The following is a 21,138-nucleotide window of genomic DNA, read 5'->3' on the forward strand; positions in this document are numbered from 1 at the left end:
TAGACGAGCAAGCATTTGATCAAGAAAACCCCCTTTTAATGTCTTCTGGCCAAAAGGAATTTCTTGTTGTTTGACTCACTGTGATCTCAATGGTAAGTGTCAACCAAAAACCCAAGTAATCCTCAAGTAGAAGAGTTAGATTATGCCAGATCGAGAAGAGCCTCACCTACAAACATCAACCCATTCCACTGTTAAGGCGCACACAATCCCCACTCCCTTTGATACCTGATATTTGGACAGGCCCATAGCACGGCCCCAACACCACTTTCTGCTGGAGACACCCAACACCCTGGCCTTAATCCTGCTGTACCCCTGTGACCCTACAGTGGAGGGCGAGGCGGGGTGAAGGAGGCAGAGAAGGGCTGAGAGGCATTTCATCATGGCAGACTCACGGCCCCCTTGAGGATTAGAGAACGTTCTGGAAGGCGCCTCGTCGGCTCTGCCACTCTCTCTCCCACCTCATCCTGTTGACGTGTTCGTCCGTATCTGATGAACACGGTAAACGTCAAAGCAACAAACAAAGCTCGCGAGCGACCCAAAATAGCACAAGAAAGTGTCGAGAAACTTCAAAGCCAACGAGCGATAAACAAATACGTTTTTTTCCACGGACGGCAGATGAAGCTGTGTGTTTTTCTTACATGGCCGCGTGTTGTCGAAGCCCCCCACGTTGGGGTGGCCCACAGAGGTGTCAGCGCAGCTGCTGCTGGTGCTGCGGCTCGGTGTGGGTGGCGGCGGTCCCTCCGCTGGGGCCCAGTGTTTGTGTGTGCTGGAGGCAGGGCCACGTGCACACACACACACACACACACACACCACAGAGTCCCCATTGATTCCCTCTAATCAAGGCGGGGGGCAGGGGGGTTGTCGGGGGAAGGGGGAACCGTGCACGCGTGCGTGAAGTCAACAGCATTCTCCACATTCCGCCACTTTGCAGAGTGGCGGAAATGTCACCAGTGTTCTGGGCTCACTGGGCTCTGCTCTGGTGTCGCTCTGCTCTCCGGGGGACCTCTCGTTCTTTCACCGAGTCCCTTCTCTCCTGCCAAGTGACTGTGCAATTTGCTGCCGCCGCACATTTGGACGGGGGCTGTCTCTTCCTTCTTTTATTCAGCCCCACCAAATGGGCCGTGCCCAAGCCTCGTGGAGGACAGGACCATCATTCATCTGGCGTTGTCCGCAGTGATTATCATGGTCTGTGTGGTTCGTTCACTGAGGTCTTGCTGCTGTGAGTAAGCTCTCCAACACAAGCCTTATTCAAGGGCCTCGCTTATTGACGCGCGCCAAAAGGAAATCATCTGAGGGAAACGAACTGCGGAAAGCAATCCCAGATCAATCCCCTTCTTTGTTTTTTCCGCAAAACACGTCAAGTGCGGGAGCTAGTCATCACCGGTTGATCTAGTCTTTCTAAGGTCTGTGTGAGAAGGACATTTTCTTGTGTGATCTAAGGTCTGTGTGAGAAGGACAAGGGTTAGCACCTGAGGAATGGAGACATGCACCCGCCAGGCAGCTGCTGGAGGCACACCAGTGACAACAGAGCAAGGTGGGCTGAGAGGAATGACAAGGAGGACAGCTGGGCAGATGAACACCCTGTCAACAGCCACCCCGGCCCCTCCCTCTCCTCCCCCTGCTTCCTCCACCTCCTCCTCCTCCTGCTTGCTCCTCTCCTCTCCGAGGAGAAAGGGTTCACAGCACGGCACCGTTACCATAGGAACTCTGTTTGCATTTCCCAGTGAGCGATTCCGGGGCTGCTGGCTTTCAAGCTGGAATTCAGACATTCATTCAGCATGCAGGGCTGTCTGGAATAGCAATTGTCTACTTGGGCCAACTTATTGAAAGACGAGTGCAAGGTACATTTCCGTTTAAGTAAAAAGAGAAACAAAGACTTTTTAGTCTCTCAACAAATACTCAGGCAGCAGCATCCACAGTGGCAACACTGAGTCTTTGACTCGGTGTTTAACCTGAGGCAGAGCAAATGAAAGGCCTTCTTTGAGAAAGGCATAGTAGAAGAATCCGGAACGCTTATCAAAACCATGACTCTGGTTCCTGGGTGCAGTCGCCCGCCCAGAGACCGGTCACAGAGCCGTATTGAGCGCAGTCCCCTAGGCCTGTCCTCTGACTCCTCATACCAGGCAGCTCCTGAAACAAAGAGGCCTTTCAGATTGACCTTGACGCACTGCCCACCCCCAACACCACAGGAACCATGCAGAGGAATCCACCCAAGTCCCATTCCAACCAGAGATATCAATCTCAACTCTGAGTCTGAGGTGAACCTTGGAAGGAAGGATAATGCACGTTGTGTGGAAGGGCATCTGTTCAAACCCCAGACTAGACTGTGGAAAAATAACCAGCTAATGCTGCCGCGCATTTCAGATGGGATCAGTGTATACATGGAGATGGGCCCATGATATCATCTTTCTAGTTGCGTTCCAAAGGGCGGGAAATGCTTTGCTCACAATATGGAATTTAAGGCTTGTTTTATTTGTTGTGTTTTTTTTTTTAAGCGGGACATTGCCCACTAACTTCCAACCCACAGAACTTGGCTGGGTTGCTTTTGCTAAAGACTAGTGCTGTCAGTTTATCGCGTTAATAACTGCGCTAACGCACACCCATTTTAACTGTGTCCATTTTTTTTATCGCGCGATTAACGTTTTTTTTGGCCCAGCAATTGTTGTAGTTTTTTCATATGCTATTGCAACAGCTACTGATGTTAGAAAAACTACATCACCACACCGGATCTAGCTACACCGAAAACAACAGGCACGCCGCACACACTTGTTTGGGCTTGCGAGCTGGATAAAGAGTATTGGCTAACTTTACGTTTTGAGTAGATGGCGAGCGTGAGACGCCGAAATGGATGCCAATAAGATTCTGAATGGAAAGTTTACTATTAAAAAGTTGCCAAATGGTCCCATTGACAAGAGCAAAGTGATCTGTGTGTTTTGTCGTTGTGAACTGAGCTATCATCGCAGCACGTCCAGTCTAAAATACCACCAACGCAAGTTAACAATGACATTATTGCGATTAATTGCAATTAAATGTTATTATCGTTTGACAGCACTACTTAAGACGGGATTCCAGGAATTGACACGACACATCACCTATTTAAATAACTGAACTCATACAAAGAAGTCCAGAAAATACACGTTTTATTTGCTGAAAAAAAAGGCAAAGACATCTTTTACACAATTAAACAGCATGAGGACATGAATTCAGACGGTAAATTGCACATCTAATTTTCTTAAGATCAAAATACAAATAAAAGGCAGGCTTTAACTTTATACATTTCTGTCATAAGAAACATCTTCAAAACTGTACATCAAGCTTTTTACAAAGCACTTGGAGCTTCCATTTTAGAATGTTCTTTCACATTATATACAAGGAGTTCCTCCTCCAGGAAAAAGGTCTTCAGTCTTCAGACATTCCTCAGTGGGTTAAGGTTGGCTTGGAGAACAGAGTCCAACCTCAATGCTGCTTGGCAACCCTGACAAGCACCAGCCTCTGTCTCACAGAGCAATAAGACAATCAGGAGAAGGGGGTCACTCTGTCAGTTCGACACCCCCCCTGCTCTTTCCTCCGTAAGAGTCAGCACTTGGGACAAGGTGTTCCTTTCTGCTCAACCGGGGCTTGTTTTCCCGAATCGGGCCAGCTCGACAACTCAGTTCGTGTCCACGTGACAGGGGTTGGTCCCCTGGTTCTGCGCCTCCTGGTACAGCCGGAGGAAGTCTTTGTACCGCGGGGCGCACCCCAACCAGGCCTCGCCGAACCTCACGGTCCCCGTGAGGAGGAAGTCGCCCTGCCCCGGCTTCACGCCACACTGGAGGGGCACCTTGACCCGGCCGGCCCAGCCCCTCGCCCTCGCGCCGCCGGACACAAACACCTTGGTCTTCTGTCGGTACAGGCGGCTGATCGCCACGGTGACCGAGGACTGTTCGTCCTCCCGCTCCACCCTCCGGATGCTGCCCCGCGCCACTGCACGGAGACAGAACAGGTAAGGCAAGGGGTTAACGCTGCAGCAGGGTCGAACTACGGCGTCTTCTCCGGTCAGGAGGATATGAGAGTTAATGAGGAAATGCACACGGCGTGTCGTACAAAAAGGAGCCCCCCGGGGGGCAAACGTGAGGTCACGTGGAGGTCATCTTACCAAAGTCGCTGGTGCAGACTGCTAGGAGCACCTCGGCATCGCTGCAAGGCTGGCAGGGAGCTGGGGAGAGAGAGATAGAGAGAGAGAGAGAGAGAGAGATAGAAAGAGAGAGAGAGAGAGAGAGAGAGAGAGAGAGAGAGAGGGAGAGAGAGAGAGGTCAGATGAGCTTGGGGCCAGACCGTCGCTCGAAAACAGGGAACACTGTGAGGGCCTTTATTGTTTTAACAACTCCCTGCCATACAGTGATAAAGATCTCACAGTCCACCCCACAACTTTCCAGCTAACGACCTCAAACACAAAACACCCAGCCGGACGCAGCCAGCCGTGTAGGGCACGTGCTCCACGCGCACACACACACAGGATCTCTCCTCTGTGATTCATTTCCCTCCCCCGGATGGTTATTTATTTATGTGGACGGCTGAACGGGAGTCGGCTGTCATGGCTCTGGGTTTTACACCAAACAGAGCTGGGGTACAGGAGGGGGGGGGGGGGGTAGGACTTTCTCTGCTCATTATACAGGCCACTACAAGCAGGGAGGGAGAGGGGAGAGGGGGGGGTCATTGGGCCTGCAGCCCCAGGAAGGACCTCTCACTGCTGCCTCTGCTAGAGCCCCCCCCACTCCTCCCCCCTCCCTCTCTCTCTCTCTGAAGAGCCTGACACCCCTCCACTAATGTGAACCAGATGACTCGGGTGGAGCGAGGCGGGGCGGGGCCAAACTGCTACATGTCTGACCTGCACAGAGTCAAGTCAGCGTCTACGAGGTCTGCTGGAGCTGAGGTTCACAACAACAACAACAACAGCAGCAGCAGCAGCAGCAGCAGCCACGCACAGGGTCGGGCCCACATGACCCGGGGCTGGCAACGTGACCACACGCGCCATTGGAAATGCCTGAATAGATATATCGGAAATAGAACCAGAACAGATGTACAAGAAAAGAACACAGACGCACGATTGTGCTTGACTTGTGACCTGTAGGAAAGCACAGTCTCCAGTCACTTTAGGGCAACAACAAAAAAAAGAAGAAAGGATTTTCAAATCGAAAGTGACCCTTTAAGTAGCCTCGTCCACCTCCAGCCCAGCCTTTGAAGACGACAGCCCTCAGGCCAAGCTTAACCTCACGCTGGTCATACCCCAGCAGGCTCCGCTGGCCTGCCCTGTCCTGTCCAGGCCTCGGACTGCTTTACGACAGGGGAAAGGCCTCTGAAGGAGAGCCGTCAAGTCAATGATTGGTTGACTCAGGTGGTCCCGAGTCTGGGTCAGGAGCAAACTGCTTTATTAGCCCCCGGACTTGGTGTGGTTATCTGTTTTCCAGAGGAGGCCACAGGGGCAGGTGTGGAGGGGGGGAAGGAGGGTGCACAGTCAGCAGTGAGCTGAGGGGGCGGGGGGGAGGGGGGGCAGCTTTTAGCCCCAGCCTCGTCTGTCTGTCCAGCCTCGTCTGTCTGTCCAGATGGGGTACACCTACTCAGCTGAAAAATATCTTCCTTCTGCTGAGGCCGGAAGGGTATGGAAGAGGATTTACGCAAAACCTTTGCCCCCTGATTTGTATCCCGTGTATTGCATTCATAGCCGACGAAAGGCTGGTAAAAAAAAGGCTTATGGTTACAATAGTGCCCAAGACCCTTTGCCATGCTTGGGAGCTGCTTCGATTATATTTAGACAGGTTGCTCTTAAGTTAAGAGCGTGCGGGGCGAGGTGGGGCACGTCTCAGGTCAGCTGGCGTTGCAACGCAAGGCTCCGGCACGCCAGCGGTGGGGTCAGGGGTCACCCAGGAACGGGCCCAGGGGCTTAGGAACAGCTGGAGAGCAGGGAGACCTCAGAGTGGTCGACCGCCGGGCCCAGAGCTGGAACCAGGGACCTCTGATGAAGGAGGGCCAGCCTCCACGGGCACCAGGGACCAGGCCTCTGGCCCAAAGGGTTGGTGTTGTTGCTCCACAGCCGTGCAATGCTGCTCCAGTACGGGGGCTTGGGAGCTCACATGTCAGACATGAAACACAACCACAGGAATGACCTGGCAGCACAGCGTGCACCCCAACCCCCACCCCCCGCCCCAAACGCACGCCGCACCGCTCCGATCGGAACCACTTCATAGGGCGGACGGGGGGAGGGAGGGAGGGGCGGAGAGGGGGTTGGCGGGGGGAAGATAGTGTCCCTGCAACATCTGGCACCAGACGCATTCCATCCTAATAGAGCACGACTCGGTAATACCGCTCCGCCCAGACGAGAACCACTTCAGAGGACAGGGAGGAGAGGGGGGCGGGGGGGGGGGGGGGGTAGACGGATGAAGGGCAGAGGAATGAAAGGGAACAGACAGCGCAGACAAATGGAAGGCAGGAGGACAAATGGAGACGTAGGGGAGAGACGCCGACACGAGAGGCGGCGGGGGCGTCGGCGGGGGGAGAGGCGCGAAGACGGAGCGGAGCAGGGCCCCGCGTAGAGGGAGAGGTCCTTCCCGACGTCTGGAGCGAGACGCGTTCCGGCGCGGCCCGGCCCGGCGGGGTCAGAGAGGACTGGGAACAAAAAAGGACCGACTCGGCGGAGGGGAGAGCCCTGCTTGCTAGCGGCACGAGACCCGCGTCCTAGCCGTGCCATCCCACATCACAACAGCAGCACGCATGCGCACACACACGCAGGCACCCGGCGCAGGAAGCCTGCTGGATGAAAACAAGCGTCTGGCCATGGGGTGGACCAGTCCCCCCACCGCCACCCCCCCCATCCCCGCTGTGCCAGCAGGTTCTGCAGGATGTGGATAAGAGAACTCTGGGACTACAAACAGATGTGGGGAGAGACATCCCTCATATTTGTCTTCGTGTGGAAGAAGAAGAAAAAAAAATAAAAGAAAAAAAACGCTGAGATTGTGCACATTGGCGCAGCTTGAAGTCATGCAGGTTTGGCAGGTACACAGCGTGAAAATAAGGCTGTGTTTTGAAAGGGAGGCTCTCTGTTTGGCTGTGCCTCTCTCCACACAGCTCATCTCTTGACAGTTTTACTGGGCGGCAGTGCAAGCCTCTGTCTAACACATGGTCCTCGAGGGTAACTGATAATAAACGAACCGGTGGGAAATTACCTGTGAACTTTTGTCCTACAAACAAAGTTTGATACAAATATAAAGACGACTGAGAGCAGGCGGGGTGGGGGGTAAGCGGTGTTTTGATACCGCAGTGTGGCTTTCAAATGTTTCGAACTACAAAAACAATACTGGCTGACAAAGATATAAACGTGAGTGTCTGTGTCAAAAGTGCCAAAGAGGACATGTACCACGAAAAGGGGCCTTCAAAATAGATTCTCACCAGCAGGTGGCTACATTTAAGTTTGCCAAAAGCACTGAGACTAAGGGACAAAGCAAACCAGCCCGTGGCTGGAATGAGAACCCTAAATGTGGACGAAAGGGTTTGCGATTCGTAAATAACTTCCATCTCGATTCCTAAATTGAAATCTAGGAATCTTAAAAAAAAAGAAGAGCTTTCCATTCCACCCACCCTGAGGAAAACCACCTTAGCAGTCAAAGGAGCACCACTCACCAGCCACAGAGCTCGGCTCAGCTCCTGGCCTGTCGTTGACCAGCTCGTACTGGAAGCCGGTGATCTTGCGGCTGATGTCCACGTGGGGGATGGCCTCGATGAAGAGCGCCCCCTCCTGGATGCCGAAGCAGTGCACCTTGCCCTGGGTCTGGTCCCGCTCGTGGAGCAAGAGACGCAGCTTGCCCGCCCGGTCCAGGTAGATGTTGGTTCCGCTGGACTCCTGCAGGGGCTTGATGCAGACGGAGAGGCGGGCGGCGGCGGGCGACGCCGTGTTGGGCCGCATGTTGACGATGATGGCGCCCGTGGGGTAGAGCCACTCCAGGGAACCCTGGGAGCATCGCAGGTACACCTGTTCCACGTCCCTGGCATGGCCCTCGTGGGTCAGTCCACTAGAGATGAGAGGGGGGGGGGGGGGGGAGAGCAGAGAAGGGGCAGAAGAGGGGGGAGAGAGAGGGAGAGAGAGAGAGAGAGAGAGAGAGAGAGAGAGAGAGAGAGAGAGAGAGAGAGAGAGAGGAGGGGGCCAAAAGGGTAAAAAGATGTTTAACTCGAATGCAATTTGCATTTCCAAGCAAACCAAAAAAACAACAGAACGACAACAGAACGAGCGATAAAATACAATAACCACCAGCCAGGAATCTGAAAGCCTGATTAGTACGGGTTTTTTTTACCAGCCAACCTCCACCACAACCCCACCCCCCGCCATTTCCACCACCACAAAAAAAGCCCTGAGTAAAACGCCAGGTTCTTCACACTATCTCCACACAAAGCCGTCAAAGGGTCACCGAGGGCTCAAACCCCACTGTGTGTGTGTGTCTGTGGGGCCACGCACTGAGCCAGTGCGTGGGCCTGGCTCCAGGCTCAGGAGAAGCTTCCTGGCTGATTGGGAGGAATGTGCTTTAATATCCTCACAGAGAGAGAGTGTGAGGGCCCCGGGTGCGCGCAAGCCCGGCTGCATGACGAGTCACGAGCCAAAACGCGGCTACGCTGACCTCAGCCCCAATACACTCTCCTTCGACCACATTGTTTTCCCCCCTCAGGGCTGTGGCCAAACGCACCACTGGCAGTCTGCCTTTGGGAAGCGTTTGGAAACAGAAAGTGGCTGAATGAAGGGGGGGACACACAGGCTTCGACGCCGACAACAGCACAAACAGTAGCCGGGGCCTACTGCATGCAAGTGCAAATGCGGGTCACGCACTGAACCTCCCCTTGCTTTCATGCCACCAAAGGGACTGGAAGAGACTTGTCCGGGCAACACTCGGAGACCCTGGCGCCAGCATGACCAACTGAATCTCTTAATGCCTGCCTGCACAGCGATCCAAACGACCGTCTGTCACTCATAGCAAAGCCATATGCAGGAAACCATGGCCATTCGACCCATGTGGACGCCAAGTTAGCGGTTGCTTTTCCTTGAGAGAAACACCCAGCCTTGGGAATGAGATGCTGAAATTCGAATGTGCCATAGATCTGGAGCGAGCTGGCACATGCTGAACACATGTAGCAAAGCCCCAGAACCAGAATGTCTTAGGCACGCCTTTAATTAAGTCGTTTTTAACTTCATCATCTCTGCATGCAATTATAATACATTAGCTAGGAGCCTTGCTAATGAGCAACAGATCAGTGCAGCATAGAGCTACCCTTCCTGGCTCTGAAGATGAAAGGCATGTCAGACCTTTTTTTACTAAGCCAGAGGAAAAACGGATTTTACTGGCTGTAGGACGTTTGGAGGTAGAATGTAACACTTCATATACATTCAAAAGAATGAGCTTCTCATTGAAACGTTGATCAGGACCAGCTCGGATTCCTGCTCAGTGATACTTTGGCGGGGTAGTATAATTGGGCTAGGGATGTTATTACAGTGGCATGACATAATTTAAATCCCTATCTAGTTTACATATCAATGAAAGGGACCCAAGCACTAATAATTTTTCCTACAAATAAAGATTTAACAGCTCACCTTATGAGGGGTTAGTAAAGAGTCTTAAGGGGGAAAATGGTGTATGGACCAGAATAAACATTGATTAAAAAGAATGTCAAGCAGCGCTGCAATTCATGAATTAAAGTATTATTATCAGTGGTGTTAAAGCTCTGCATGGCAGAGGTTTAACAATTTGTAGCATTTTAACGTTGGGATTTAGTAAGCTATGTTAGCTGATAGCCAGACCACAGCCGTTTTTAAACACTTCGCATAAAAATGACATTAGTGGAAGTACATTTGATTAATGTGAAACATGTTATTAATCTCACCTGCCCCTCCAACTGCACTGGTCGCTTGAGTATTGGCAGAGCACAATTTTACAAAACAGGAGAAAAGATAGCAAATGCGCCAAGATCGGTGTGACCATGTTTATCCCACACAAGCAGTTGCAAGAAGCGCAACACTGTCCTCTTCTTCTCAAGTGAAATAAGAAAGTCCACCTCCGTAAATCCAACTACATATTGTCTCCATGTGTCCTTTAGGCATAAACGACTGTACACAGAAACAAACTCGGCATTCCGTCGCAAACTACTTCAGACCATATCTACGGACATCGGCAGCTCCAGCGAGTGAATGCGTATATGCCGAATTGAGTTCCTTCACTGAAAGTTCAGAAAGTAATCTTGCCCTGATTACTCCCCACGTCACACCACAGGAGATATTGCGCTTGCGCTCTACGGAGCGTGCCTCCAAGATATAAACAGTGATAGTAAACCCATAGTAAACCTTCCATGTTACACATGTGTGGTTGTTTTTTGGGCTACTATGTAGACTACATTATATAATATATAGTATGTATATATAACAATAATAATACATAAAATTATATCTGTGCTCACATTGTTTCACATTTGTTAGATAAAAATGTCTAGGCCTACGGTGTAAATTCTTCCGAACAATTTGACAACTTTTTCTGTAAAGATTTGTGTTTTTCCACTGCAGTGTGTTTCGGCTTAAGACAAAATGGAAACCCGTTTAACAGGGGAAACGAGTTGTTTGTAACTGTTACTTCTCCTCTGATATCTGGACAAGTAATTGGCTGTGGTTTGTGTGTGGTGTGTGTGTGTGTGTGTGTGTGCACGATCCTTGTGTGTGAGTATTTCTGCATGTGCGTGCGTGCGCACATGAGCATGTGTGTCGGGTATCTGTTTTCTTCTTGCTACACTCCAGGCTTGCTGTCTAGGTGTTGTAACAAGGCCCTGTGTTGTCATAATCATAGTGCATGTCGGAACACGCTGTCTGAGCATCCATCAAGGACACCTGCACACAGCTACAGCCACCTAGACCGACAATAACACTTGTACGTGTTTCTCAAATGTGTCTGAAGATGTGAACCAGAGAGCGGAAGAGAAAGAAGGTGACACGAGGGATGATCTTCTGTGTCAGAATAATATGTGCATTAAACGACTAAAAACTCAATCCATACTCAAATGTCTGACGCTATAGCTGCTGTGATGGCAACTCCACAGGAGATCCAGCTCTGCTCCTTTTTTTCCAGGCAGATCCGTTGTCGTCTTCTTGTTATTCCAGTTGCTTTATCATTGACTCCAGTGTTTGTTATTTTCCCTCTCATTGCAGCTTAAGGGAAAGCAGGTTTTCTTCTTCTAAACCTCCACCTGTCACGCATTTCAGAGGAGGAGGGGAAAGGGGCAACAAGAAAAACTAAAAGCAACAAGGATAATTAAGGGGAAAAGGAAGGTAATCCCAGTGTGTGTGTGTGTGTGTGTGTGTGTGTGTGTGTGTGTGTGTACATGTTGGTGGTAAACTTGACAGACCAGAAAAGAATTTCTATTGAGTAGTGATGCGCGGTGAATGTGAATGGGCTGGACATGTTTGGTAAATATGCTGCGTGGCTGGGGCCAACGGGGGTTGAGGCAGGGGTGGGGGTGAGCTCAGGCCAGTGCTGAGGAGCGAGTGAGGTGAAGGGTTTTTGGGGGGAGGGTAGAATGGTTTTTTTGGGGGGGGAGGGTAGAAACTAAGAGTAGGGGAGAGTTGTTTTTTCACTGGGGCTGTTGTCCTGATCCCATGCTGAGAGTGACATACTGTGTCTGACAACAGCCTCCAGGTGAAAAACAGCAATAAAATGGATTGTGCTTCTGTCAGGATAAGACCGTGTGGCTCTGTGCTCTTCTTCGTCGTGTCCTTACTTACTTTTCAATTCTGAGAACGAACTGTTTTCTCCCAGTCTGTCAAATGAGAAACCCTTTGACCCGGTAGAACTATGCTAACCATATTTACAAAGTATGTAAAGACAGGCATTCATAGAAAAAAGAATTAAGCCACAAATCTATTGTCTATTGTTAAACCATCTCTGCCGAGTAGAGACGATAAATACACGCCTTATTGACTCAATAATGTTCAGACAAGGGTTGCTTGTGGTTGTGAACCGGGACTAGTTCATAATTAATTCTCGACACGGCTCTCCCTTCCTGCGCTGAGAATCAGTCTGTATAATGGCTAAGCCACCACTCGGTTCTCATTGTTTGTCCCTAGTTTTATTAAGCCTGTTATCTGGTCCAGATAAACTGTAAACCTCAGTCACACAAGCATGTCCAATATCTCAGTGGTATGCACAGGCAGATAGCAAGGTGCTGATAGCATTCAGGGCGCTCTGCCTGTCAACATCCCTCTCCTGGCGTTCTGCCTGCCTGTCATTTAAGCCATAGCCTCTACACGGATACTATCATTATTCACATTCTTCTTCATATGCAGGAAACATGTCATACAAGTGCCAGTCCCGTCTAAAGACAGACGCGGTGTTTGTATTCATCGGCACACCTTGTACAGCTCAGGTCGCTGGTGATGACGTCATGCTACGTTTCGTGTTGACGTCGCCGACAGAGAAGGAGAAGAATCTGACCTCACTGTTGACCCCTTCATTACCATCAGTCAGTAGAGCTCTTGGGGTGTTTTTTTTCTTCATTTTTTTTTTTATCACAGTAACTCGTTTCAAGATATGTAGAGGGGAAGTGACACATTTGGGGAATGCCCCAGTTACGTCTCCCTCAGAATTCTTCGAAATCCGTGCAGTCCTGAAAACACAAAGCACAGACTTGTTCCAACCGCAATGTGACCATGAGGAGCTCTGTGGCCGCGCGTGGGCTATGTGTGCATGTCTGCATGTGTACGTATGTGCTTGCGCCTGTGTACCCAGTGCGCCTTAACACGTGTGTGCGTGAGAGGCGGGTTGTGTGGGGTGCTGGAGGTTATAGAGGCTCTACAGCGACTTGCGGACGTCCACGCAGTATTAGGTCCTAATGCCTTCAAGCTGTCCCCACCACCCTACCGCCAGCCTGCTCCCAGAGGCCCACATAAATCTGAAGATCTGCAGCTCCAAATCTCCCAGGAGGAATTTAGGTCAGGCTGCTTTCTGACGGACCATTCACCCTAGCAGGTGGGGGACTTATTGTCTTATGAAAGCAGCGCAATGAAAGTGAATTCAACTGTGCTCGGCCTTCAGATTTAAGAGGGATAAGAACGAGCTTAGGACCAGAAACCCAGGTGGTGCATGGGCTCGCGGAATGACAGGGTTGAGACGCCAACCATGACGCTAACACGTTTCCCCCACAGGAAAGTTCAGGAAGTTGTGATCCAAAGCAAAGCAGTAAAAGCTGGTCATGTTTGCAGTTTGCTGGGTGTTGCGCTGAAAGTAGTAGTGCATGTGGGAGGCACCCCCCCCACCCCCACAGTAGGCAGGGAGAACTTCCGTTCTCCAGATTAGCCACAGTGATCTGATTCTCACGGCTTCCTGCGGAGACGATGCTCTGGCCTGTGTCTCTGCCTCGCCACAGGACTGGGGATCACAGTTTCCTTGTTCGTTCCTCATTCTGCACTGTGCTGGATCCGTCTACGAGCCTGGCCCCAAAGAACATCAGCCATTGCAATCCATGATGCTGTGTGACAGCCATAACAGGGTGTCTCTGTGTGTGTGTATGTGTGTATGTGTGCCTTGAGAGAGTGTCTTTAGAGAGAGAGAGAGAGAGAGAGAGAGAGAGAGAGAGAGAGAGAGAGAGAGAGAGAGAGAGAGAAAATGAGAGAAAGAGAGAGAGCAATAGTGTGCGTGTCATTGTGTGAAATCCTGGGAGCTCAGGATGAAATCCTTGTTTCTGCCCGTGTTTTTCACAACCTTCATGAGCAGCTTGAAGGCTCAAAGCTCTACTATACAACATTCAATTAAAATGTTTAAATATTCAAAACAATGGACAACCCAATCTCTGTTATTCCCAAAATGCAGTTTCACAAAGGCCATGCCAGTCTCTATATCCTATTCTTTTGTTTGAGTTTTCCTGGGAAAAGAGAAACAGATTTTTACAAGGCGTAAACATTGCAGGGGTACTTGTCTGTGTTCGATCAGAGAGTTACAAGAGTTACTGTATCTTGGTAACCTTTGCCAGACCCTCTGTAGGGGAAGGGATTTTGTGTAAGATTTATTTGAAATGGGCTTGAAACACACATGGGATCTTAGATGTGAAAATCTTTACTTGCAAAAAGTCTGACTAGTTTACACATTTATACACTCACGGTCATCCATAGTCATACTTTGGCTGTTTTAGCCGATGCATACATACACACAAACACAAATAAACACACTTTTTTCTTCCTGGACACACAAACAAAGACCTCACCAGGCTACGCTCTTTCAGTTCAACTGACACTAACTAACTCATGTGTTTACACAGTAAGAGAGAGGAGAGACAAGAGGGAGAGAGAAACAGGTCCAGAGAACAGTTGCTCTATTGTGTCCATCCACATTTTGCACGTTTTATATAAGAGCCTGGTTTGCTGAAATAATCAACCAACAAACTATTTAAATCTTAACAGAACACCAGAGCTTGGTATAAAACAGATTCCTCCTATCTTCAATGGAAATTCTGCAGTGGCTGTTCTGTTTGTCAGAGTTTTTTGATACAGAGGGCTCTTTAACATCTTATGGCACCCTCTGAATGAATCTCATTCTCCCTGAAACTGGAGCTAGTCGTCGGAAACCCTGAGTTCCGATGGTGGCGTCCACTCTGAAGGTGATACCCTGCTAGCCCAGAGATTCACACACTGGTGACAGGGCTCAGACTGGACGTGACAGGTCGGCAGGAGAGGAAGGGGTCATGAGAAAGGTAAGGGTCAGTGTTTATGTCACCTAGCGCTGTTTCAACAGTTTAACAGGCAGCACACTCACAACCACACTCAGACACGTACACCACACACACCATAGCCACATAGGGGTTATTGTGGTTCATTGACTTTGATGTCTCTGTGTGGGGTTGTTAGAACCTCTCATCTCCTGTTTAACATGTTCTAGAACACTTCTGGCTCTTTACGACCTGCATAGACGCTACAGGTGGTTAGCCACCTGTCTCATTCAGTCACTTCTGACAGAGGCAGAGAACAGACACCAAAATGGCGGCATGAGGTGGATTTTCAGCACAGTACACAGCAATCCAGAGAGGTGTTGCACAATGAGTCCGTTTGTCGTGTATAGGCTTAATTGGAATGTGACTTGTCGTGAGATCATCTTGTTCCTGTTGACAGTTGAAATGATTGGTTGTTAGACAAGTCTCCCGAGAGCATGAGCTGTCCTTCGCTGACTGCCTGATATGTTGACGTAATTGTCACGATCATTAGGTGTAATTACACCATTCTGCGTCTGCCTTGTCGTTTTGAGCCCTGAAATAAGGGCGTCCTAGACAGCATGCTGCACTGCTTCACTAGCATTAATTTGAAATGCTTTCATTTAGTTAATTAGATGCTAACCTCAGTAGAGGACATCAAATAGGACGATATGAACTTTTGGTGTCAATTATATAAGACATCACCGCCCCAAAACCCCCACCCACACACACACATCAAAACTGAAACTTTCATTCACTTACTAAAACAACAAGATTGAAGAAGAGGATGTGAAAGACCCACCCAGCAGTATTATTAGGGAAAACATTCTTTATAGCTTTGGTGGGCTTTTCTCTGTTTCTGAAAGGGAGCAAGCTGGCTGGCCTTGGGTATAAAATGGCCACATTACAATATCATTTCGTTTTTTGGCTCATTGAAGGAGTATCGCCTTTCTGATGAGGATTGCGTAAAAGTACACGACACAGCTTAGTGACGCTTACTGCCAAGGCCTTGCAAAACACTCTCCGTCTCTCTTGTCTTGTTTCACAGGAAAACAACATGGACGTGCCAAGACCTGTACTATAACGCTTCTCTGGATTAAAGAGTGACAAACAAATAACCTGTTGGGTCTGTATCTTACTGGATCCATCCTGAGGTAATGATGGGCCCAGAGCCAAGAGAGCCTGGGGGGAAACTGTCAGCCATTTTGGGTTGAGAAAAGGAAAATACGGAAGAAAATGGCCTCCCAGTTTGTCTTGGAGGTCTAATTGCCCCAGTTGACATTCTCAATCTTCCACGTTGACATATCTCTTAAAGAAAGGGTAATTTGCAGGAACCCAGTTACCGTGCCGACAGCGAATGGAAGATGCTGGAAACACAGTGAGCCGACAGATGAAGAGAGAGGGACCGAGAGTGGAGGCCCGAAAACAGAGCCCCGCCCTGGACGCAATCCCGTACGGAGATGTTGAGCAACGCTGGCCCCGATGAACTGAAACCGCTTGGATAAAAACATCAGAAGCACATTGTACAACTCTGAAACCGTCTGACTGGGAGTCTCTACTGACGCTCGGTTGAGAGCAGACTATCTGCTCGGATCTTGGCTGGAGATGAAAGTGCTGGAACATGGAGGAGCCGAGGCCTCGGCTGAGGGCTCACGGAGGCTGTGCTCTGTGATCTTATTATTGTGCTCTTTGTGACCCGGCACTCCGCTGCAGTCCACGTCTCTGTGGCCCGGGCTTAGCACACGGCTAAGCTGCTGACTTACAGACACGCACACGCACGCACACCTCAGGCAAAACAGGGCCGTATCTGGGAGTTGTCTGGCCGGTTTTCGTGTTTTTTTTTTCTTTCTTTTGTACCCTGACACACAAGTGCATGTGTGCGTACGCCTTGACCCTGGATCCTGCCCTTCTGAAGTCTGACACACTTACAGGCACGCTCCACACCCTCCGAGGGCTGCGTGCTGACGCACATACCATCTTAGCTGTCCATCGTATTCGATGATGACGCTTGCTCCAAGGGTTGGGTTGGGGAAGGGGGGGGGGGTCAGCGACGTTGCCGCTGGTGCCACTTCTCGTGGGCGTATAGACCAATCCTCGAGCCGCACACTCGCCCGCAGATGGAACACGGGAAGCCAGATGCCAGGGGAACACCAGCCGCCCGCTGGTGTCGCTGGGTGCGCCTCTCGGATCTTCTGTCCTGGGTTTTTTGGTGGATTTGGGAAACTGCCATGGCACAGGTTCCCTGCCAGGCAGATCTGTTGGTGGCCAGGTTTTCAAGCTGAGTGAAGGGGATGTTTGCTCGCTTTAGGATGTCCCTGGTGTAGTCAGTGAAGCGCCGCTTTTGTCCTCCAGCGGAGCGCTTTGCGTCCAGTAGCTGGCTGTAGAGGACTTGGCGGGGCAGGCGGTGTTCAGGCATTCGTATGGTGTGCCCTATCCAGCGCAGGTGTCTTTTGGCCACAGCTGCTTCCATACAGACAGAGCCAGTGTTGCGGAGGATTTCTGTATAGGGCGTCCGATCTTCCCAGGACAGACCCTGGACCTTCTGTAGGCAGCGGGTGTGGAAGGCCTCTAGGTTGGTGATGTGCTGGCGGTATGGGGTCCATGACTCTGCCCCATAGAGCAGAGTGGAGAGACAGACAGCGTTATACACAGCAACCTTGGTGCTGACCTTCAGGTTACGGTTTTCAAAAACCCTGCTGCGCAGGCGTCCAAATGAAGAGGAGGCTTTGTTGATCCGGGTGTGTATTTCTGTGTCAAGGGAGCAGCATGAGGACAGAGTGGACCCAAGGTAGGTGAAGTGATCCACTGTTTTAAGTGGAACACCGTGTATGTGAAAACTTGGGGGTGTGGGGGCGGGAGTGGTGAGATGGGACATGACCTCGGTTTTTTGAGTATTAACCTGTAGGCCAAAGGATTGATACAGACCAGATATTGTATTGAGTGCGTGCTGCATAGAATCCGGGCTGTGAGCTATGACTGCACAGTCATCAGCATATTGAAGCTCACAGATTTGGCGTGTTTTTGTCTTGGTGTGGGCCTGGAGCCGGCGGATGTTGAAGAGGCTTCCATCAAGACGGTATTCACATACACACACACAGAGACACACGCAGTCATGCGTTGCTGACTACCATGTCGTTGCGTGCGGAAACTGCTATAGTGGGACACTGGTAAAGATACTCTCACAGTGGAACTGAGACACCACATGATACCCTAATTGTTTACGTTGCAAATTCCGCACAATGCAATTCCAAAGTGTGAAGTTTCACTAGCCTACATTTACAGGCACACGCAACCTTTAAAACCAGCAGGTTGGGTTGTGCGCGATCTCCCCCCTATCTGATAACCAAACTCCTTGTGTGCAGCTAAGTTAATGTTTCTCCAAGACACACTTAGAACACAAGCCTCGCTCCTGTGTCCTTTGTCCCTTGCTGCAAGTCGATCTTCTGAAGGTGCCCTCGTAAAATATGGAAATATGGAGGTGGCTTTACTCACGTTGGCTGATACCTCTACTGTAATCAAAGTAAGGAATCATGATATGGCACGTGTGTGCATGCAGGTGTACCACAAGGTACAATCTGAGGCATGCTTCAAGGCCCCAAAACATCGAGGAGGCAGAAGCAGACCTATGTTCGTGAAATGTGTGTGCCTATGTATAAAGAAGGTGTCAATTGAACTTCTTTGAGAAATGTGCGTGTCAATGTGTATGGGGAAACTGAAACAGTGCAATAAACAATGGTTTCATACATGTGTATGTGTGCAGCACGCTGTGACGTTTGTCTCATGTCTAACGTCACATGTGGGAACTCTAGCAAAGCTAAGTAGCTTTGTGCCCCGTCTGTTTTTCAACCGTATGATCAAAATCCCAGGACATGTCTGCAAACAAAGCCAGCGATTCAGCCCGTAGCTGGCTCCTGCTCTGCCTCTGAGTCCCATCAGCCCCTCCTTCTAACTCCCCTCCCTCTACTCCTCTTCCCACTCTCCTCCTCCCCTCTCCTGTTCTCTCCTCTCTTATTCCCACTCCCCTCTCCTCCCCTCCCCTCTCCTCCCCTCCCCTCTCCTCCCCTCTCCTCCCCTCTCCTCCCCTCTCCTCCCCTCTCCTCCCCTCTCCTCCTCTCTCTCCTCCTCCCCTCTTCTGTTCTCTCATCTCTTCCCTCTTCTCTCCACTCCTCTCCTCTCTTATTCCCACTCCCCTCTCCTCCCCTCCCCTCTCCTCCCCTCTCCTCCCCTCTCCTCCCCTCTCCTCCCCTCTCCTCCCCTCTCTCCTCCTCCCCTCTTCTGTTCTCTCATCTCTTCCCTCTTCTCTCTCTCCTCTCCACTCCTCTCCCGTTCTCTCCTCCCTATCCTATCCTCTCCCTAAGCCACACCCACCATCCTGGTTAGACAGGTCAGCTAACAAAGGCCCCTTTGTGCACGCTGAGGTAATGCTGTAATTGTGACAATTTTCTCTTTCAGGTGAACGAGTGACTCCCAAAGATACTTTCTCATGTTTTTGTGGGTTTGAGTGATGTTAAATTAAGTCGGGAGAGAAAACAGGAGAGGCCAGCGCACCTGAGGCCTGGGCTGAGGCCTGAACAAGCAGTCAGCAGTACGGAAGTGTGTGTGTGTGTGTGTCTTGGCGGAGACCGGCCCCAGACCGCATGTCCTGCTGAGGAGGAGGAGTGACAGCTCTCATAACATGCTGACACTTCCTGCAGGTGAACCAATCACGTGCGACGAGAGCACAGCTGCCAGATGGGTAGGTGGACTATCCTCGGCTGCCAGTCACAAAGCTGGATTGAATCAAACATACTTGGAAAACGATGGGAGGGGGGGGGGTCATCTTCAATGTTACTGCACATAAACAATACAGTTATGAAAAAAATGATTTCATCCAAAGCATGACTATGTGCCAGAGCTGGAAATGTGTTGCCCCCCCCCCCCCCAGCCAACTTCAATTTATTTATTTTCCCCTCGTCTGTCTCTTATCGCGAGGCTTTGTGTTTAGAGATAGGGATGTCAGCCCCCTCTTCCTCCCCGTGCTCCCGACACATCCTGAGCCGATAAATCAGCGGGGTGATTGTTGCTGGGAGGGGCCTGGGGAGGAAGCGACGTGGAGGCAGCGTGGGCTCCTGGTGGCCTTTCACTTCCTCCGTCGAGTCGGATGCCGAGGGAGGCCTGCGTGGAGCTTCCCTGTCTTTCATCCGTTTAGGAAACATCTGGATGTATCTACCGGTCGAAAGTGATGATTTGTGTGTGTGTGTGTGCAAGTGTGTGTGTGTCTGTGTGTGGACGACAGCTAGGTTCAGTGCCGTGTATTCTGAGGATTTACTGTACAACGCCAAACAGGTTTTTTCAAACTTTCATAAAGTATGAGTCAGTAAGGGATGGTCGGCATGTTTGTGTCCTTTCCGGTTCAACGGGGATGCATTTACATCAATGAAACCATCGCTCACTCTTAACAAAGCATTCTTTCACCAGCTAAATCAAAAATATTTCTTTCCCCCTTACTTCATCAGACATATATTATTGGTACAGATGTTCCCTCTCCAAGCACAACAGATATTCAAAGGCATTCAGTTATTCAAAGACACTTACCACCATAGTATCCAACTCTTGTGAAAGTGAATAAAGAGAGAAAAGAGAAACCTTCGGCGTGTGCGGGGGCCCTAGCGCCGTAAGGTTATTGTATCCGTTTGAGCAGGTGAGAAGACAAAGCCAGTGTTGGGGATGCGTGTCTGAACCTAGCTAGCAGGCCCGAGGTGGTGACAGAGTGGGGTCAGAGGTCACACCTGCCAAGAAGGAGCCCCCATCCCAGCGCCCGAGCCCCCAGCTCCTCCCTCGCCCGCTCACCGCAGCACCTGCCGGCCACACGCTCGACACAAAAGACAAACATCCACCGCCAAGCCCCTCCCTGAGGTCTGCTTACAGCTCGGAGCGGTTGGCCTTTCATTCCGCCTCGTCTCCTCGTCCACCTCGGTCGCGCCGCTGATGACAGGGTGCTCTGAGCGTTCCAGAGGCGGCGGGATATGAGTCATCCTCCCGACTGTGCACACACAAAAATACCTTACAACCATCTGACACAGTTAGGTTGAACTCTTCCATGGATGGCTGTTTCAGCAGGTTGGCTGTCCGTGCAGTGGTTACGGGGTGTGGGGAGAGCAGGGTGTCTGTGTTTGGACGAGGCTGTGGGAGAGGATGTTCAGGCCCACAGCAGCGACGCTGGGCTTGTCGTTTTTGGGAGTTGAGGGGAGGATGTTTTGCCTCCTGTGAGATGACCCCTGACCCCCCCGCCCCCTCCTCCACCATCCTCTCTCGACCCGCTCCGCCTCGGGTTCCAGCACCCCGCTAACGACAACAGCCACAGACTAGACTTGACTTTCACTCTTGGAACAAAGTCAGTTCAAACTGAACGAACGGCCCTGGGTT

General features: G+C 50.7%; 1 protein-coding gene and 1 long non-coding RNA gene across 2 annotated transcripts; one reads left to right on the forward strand and one right to left on the reverse strand.

The window, feature by feature from the left end:
• Positions 1 to 3,123: 3,123 nt before the first annotated feature.
• Positions 3,124 to 10,248, reverse strand: metrnla (meteorin like, glial cell differentiation regulator a). The gene is made up of 4 exons (XM_084678325.1): positions 9,898 to 10,248; positions 7,654 to 8,042; positions 4,136 to 4,195; positions 3,124 to 3,963 (listed from the first exon to the last, which is right to left on the reverse strand). Exons 1-4 carry the CDS (start codon positions 9,993 to 9,995, stop codon positions 3,650 to 3,652), a joined length of 861 nt encoding a protein of 286 aa, XP_084534451.1. The 5' UTR covers positions 9,996 to 10,248; the 3' UTR covers positions 3,124 to 3,649.
• A 4,385-nt stretch (positions 10,249 to 14,633) lies between these two features.
• Positions 14,634 to 16,704, forward strand: LOC146253284 (uncharacterized). Its single transcript, XR_014731878.1, has 2 exons — positions 14,634 to 14,739; positions 15,782 to 16,704. It is a non-coding gene; the product is annotated as an uncharacterized LOC146253284 (long non-coding RNA).
• Positions 16,705 to 21,138: the final 4,434 nt, after the last annotated feature.

Source organism: Hypomesus nipponensis, chromosome 17 (genome assembly GCF_054491055.1).
Source record: "Hypomesus nipponensis isolate SF chromosome 17, ASM5449105v1, whole genome shotgun sequence".
NCBI classification, from domain to species: domain Eukaryota; kingdom Metazoa; phylum Chordata; class Actinopteri; order Osmeriformes; family Osmeridae; genus Hypomesus; species Hypomesus nipponensis.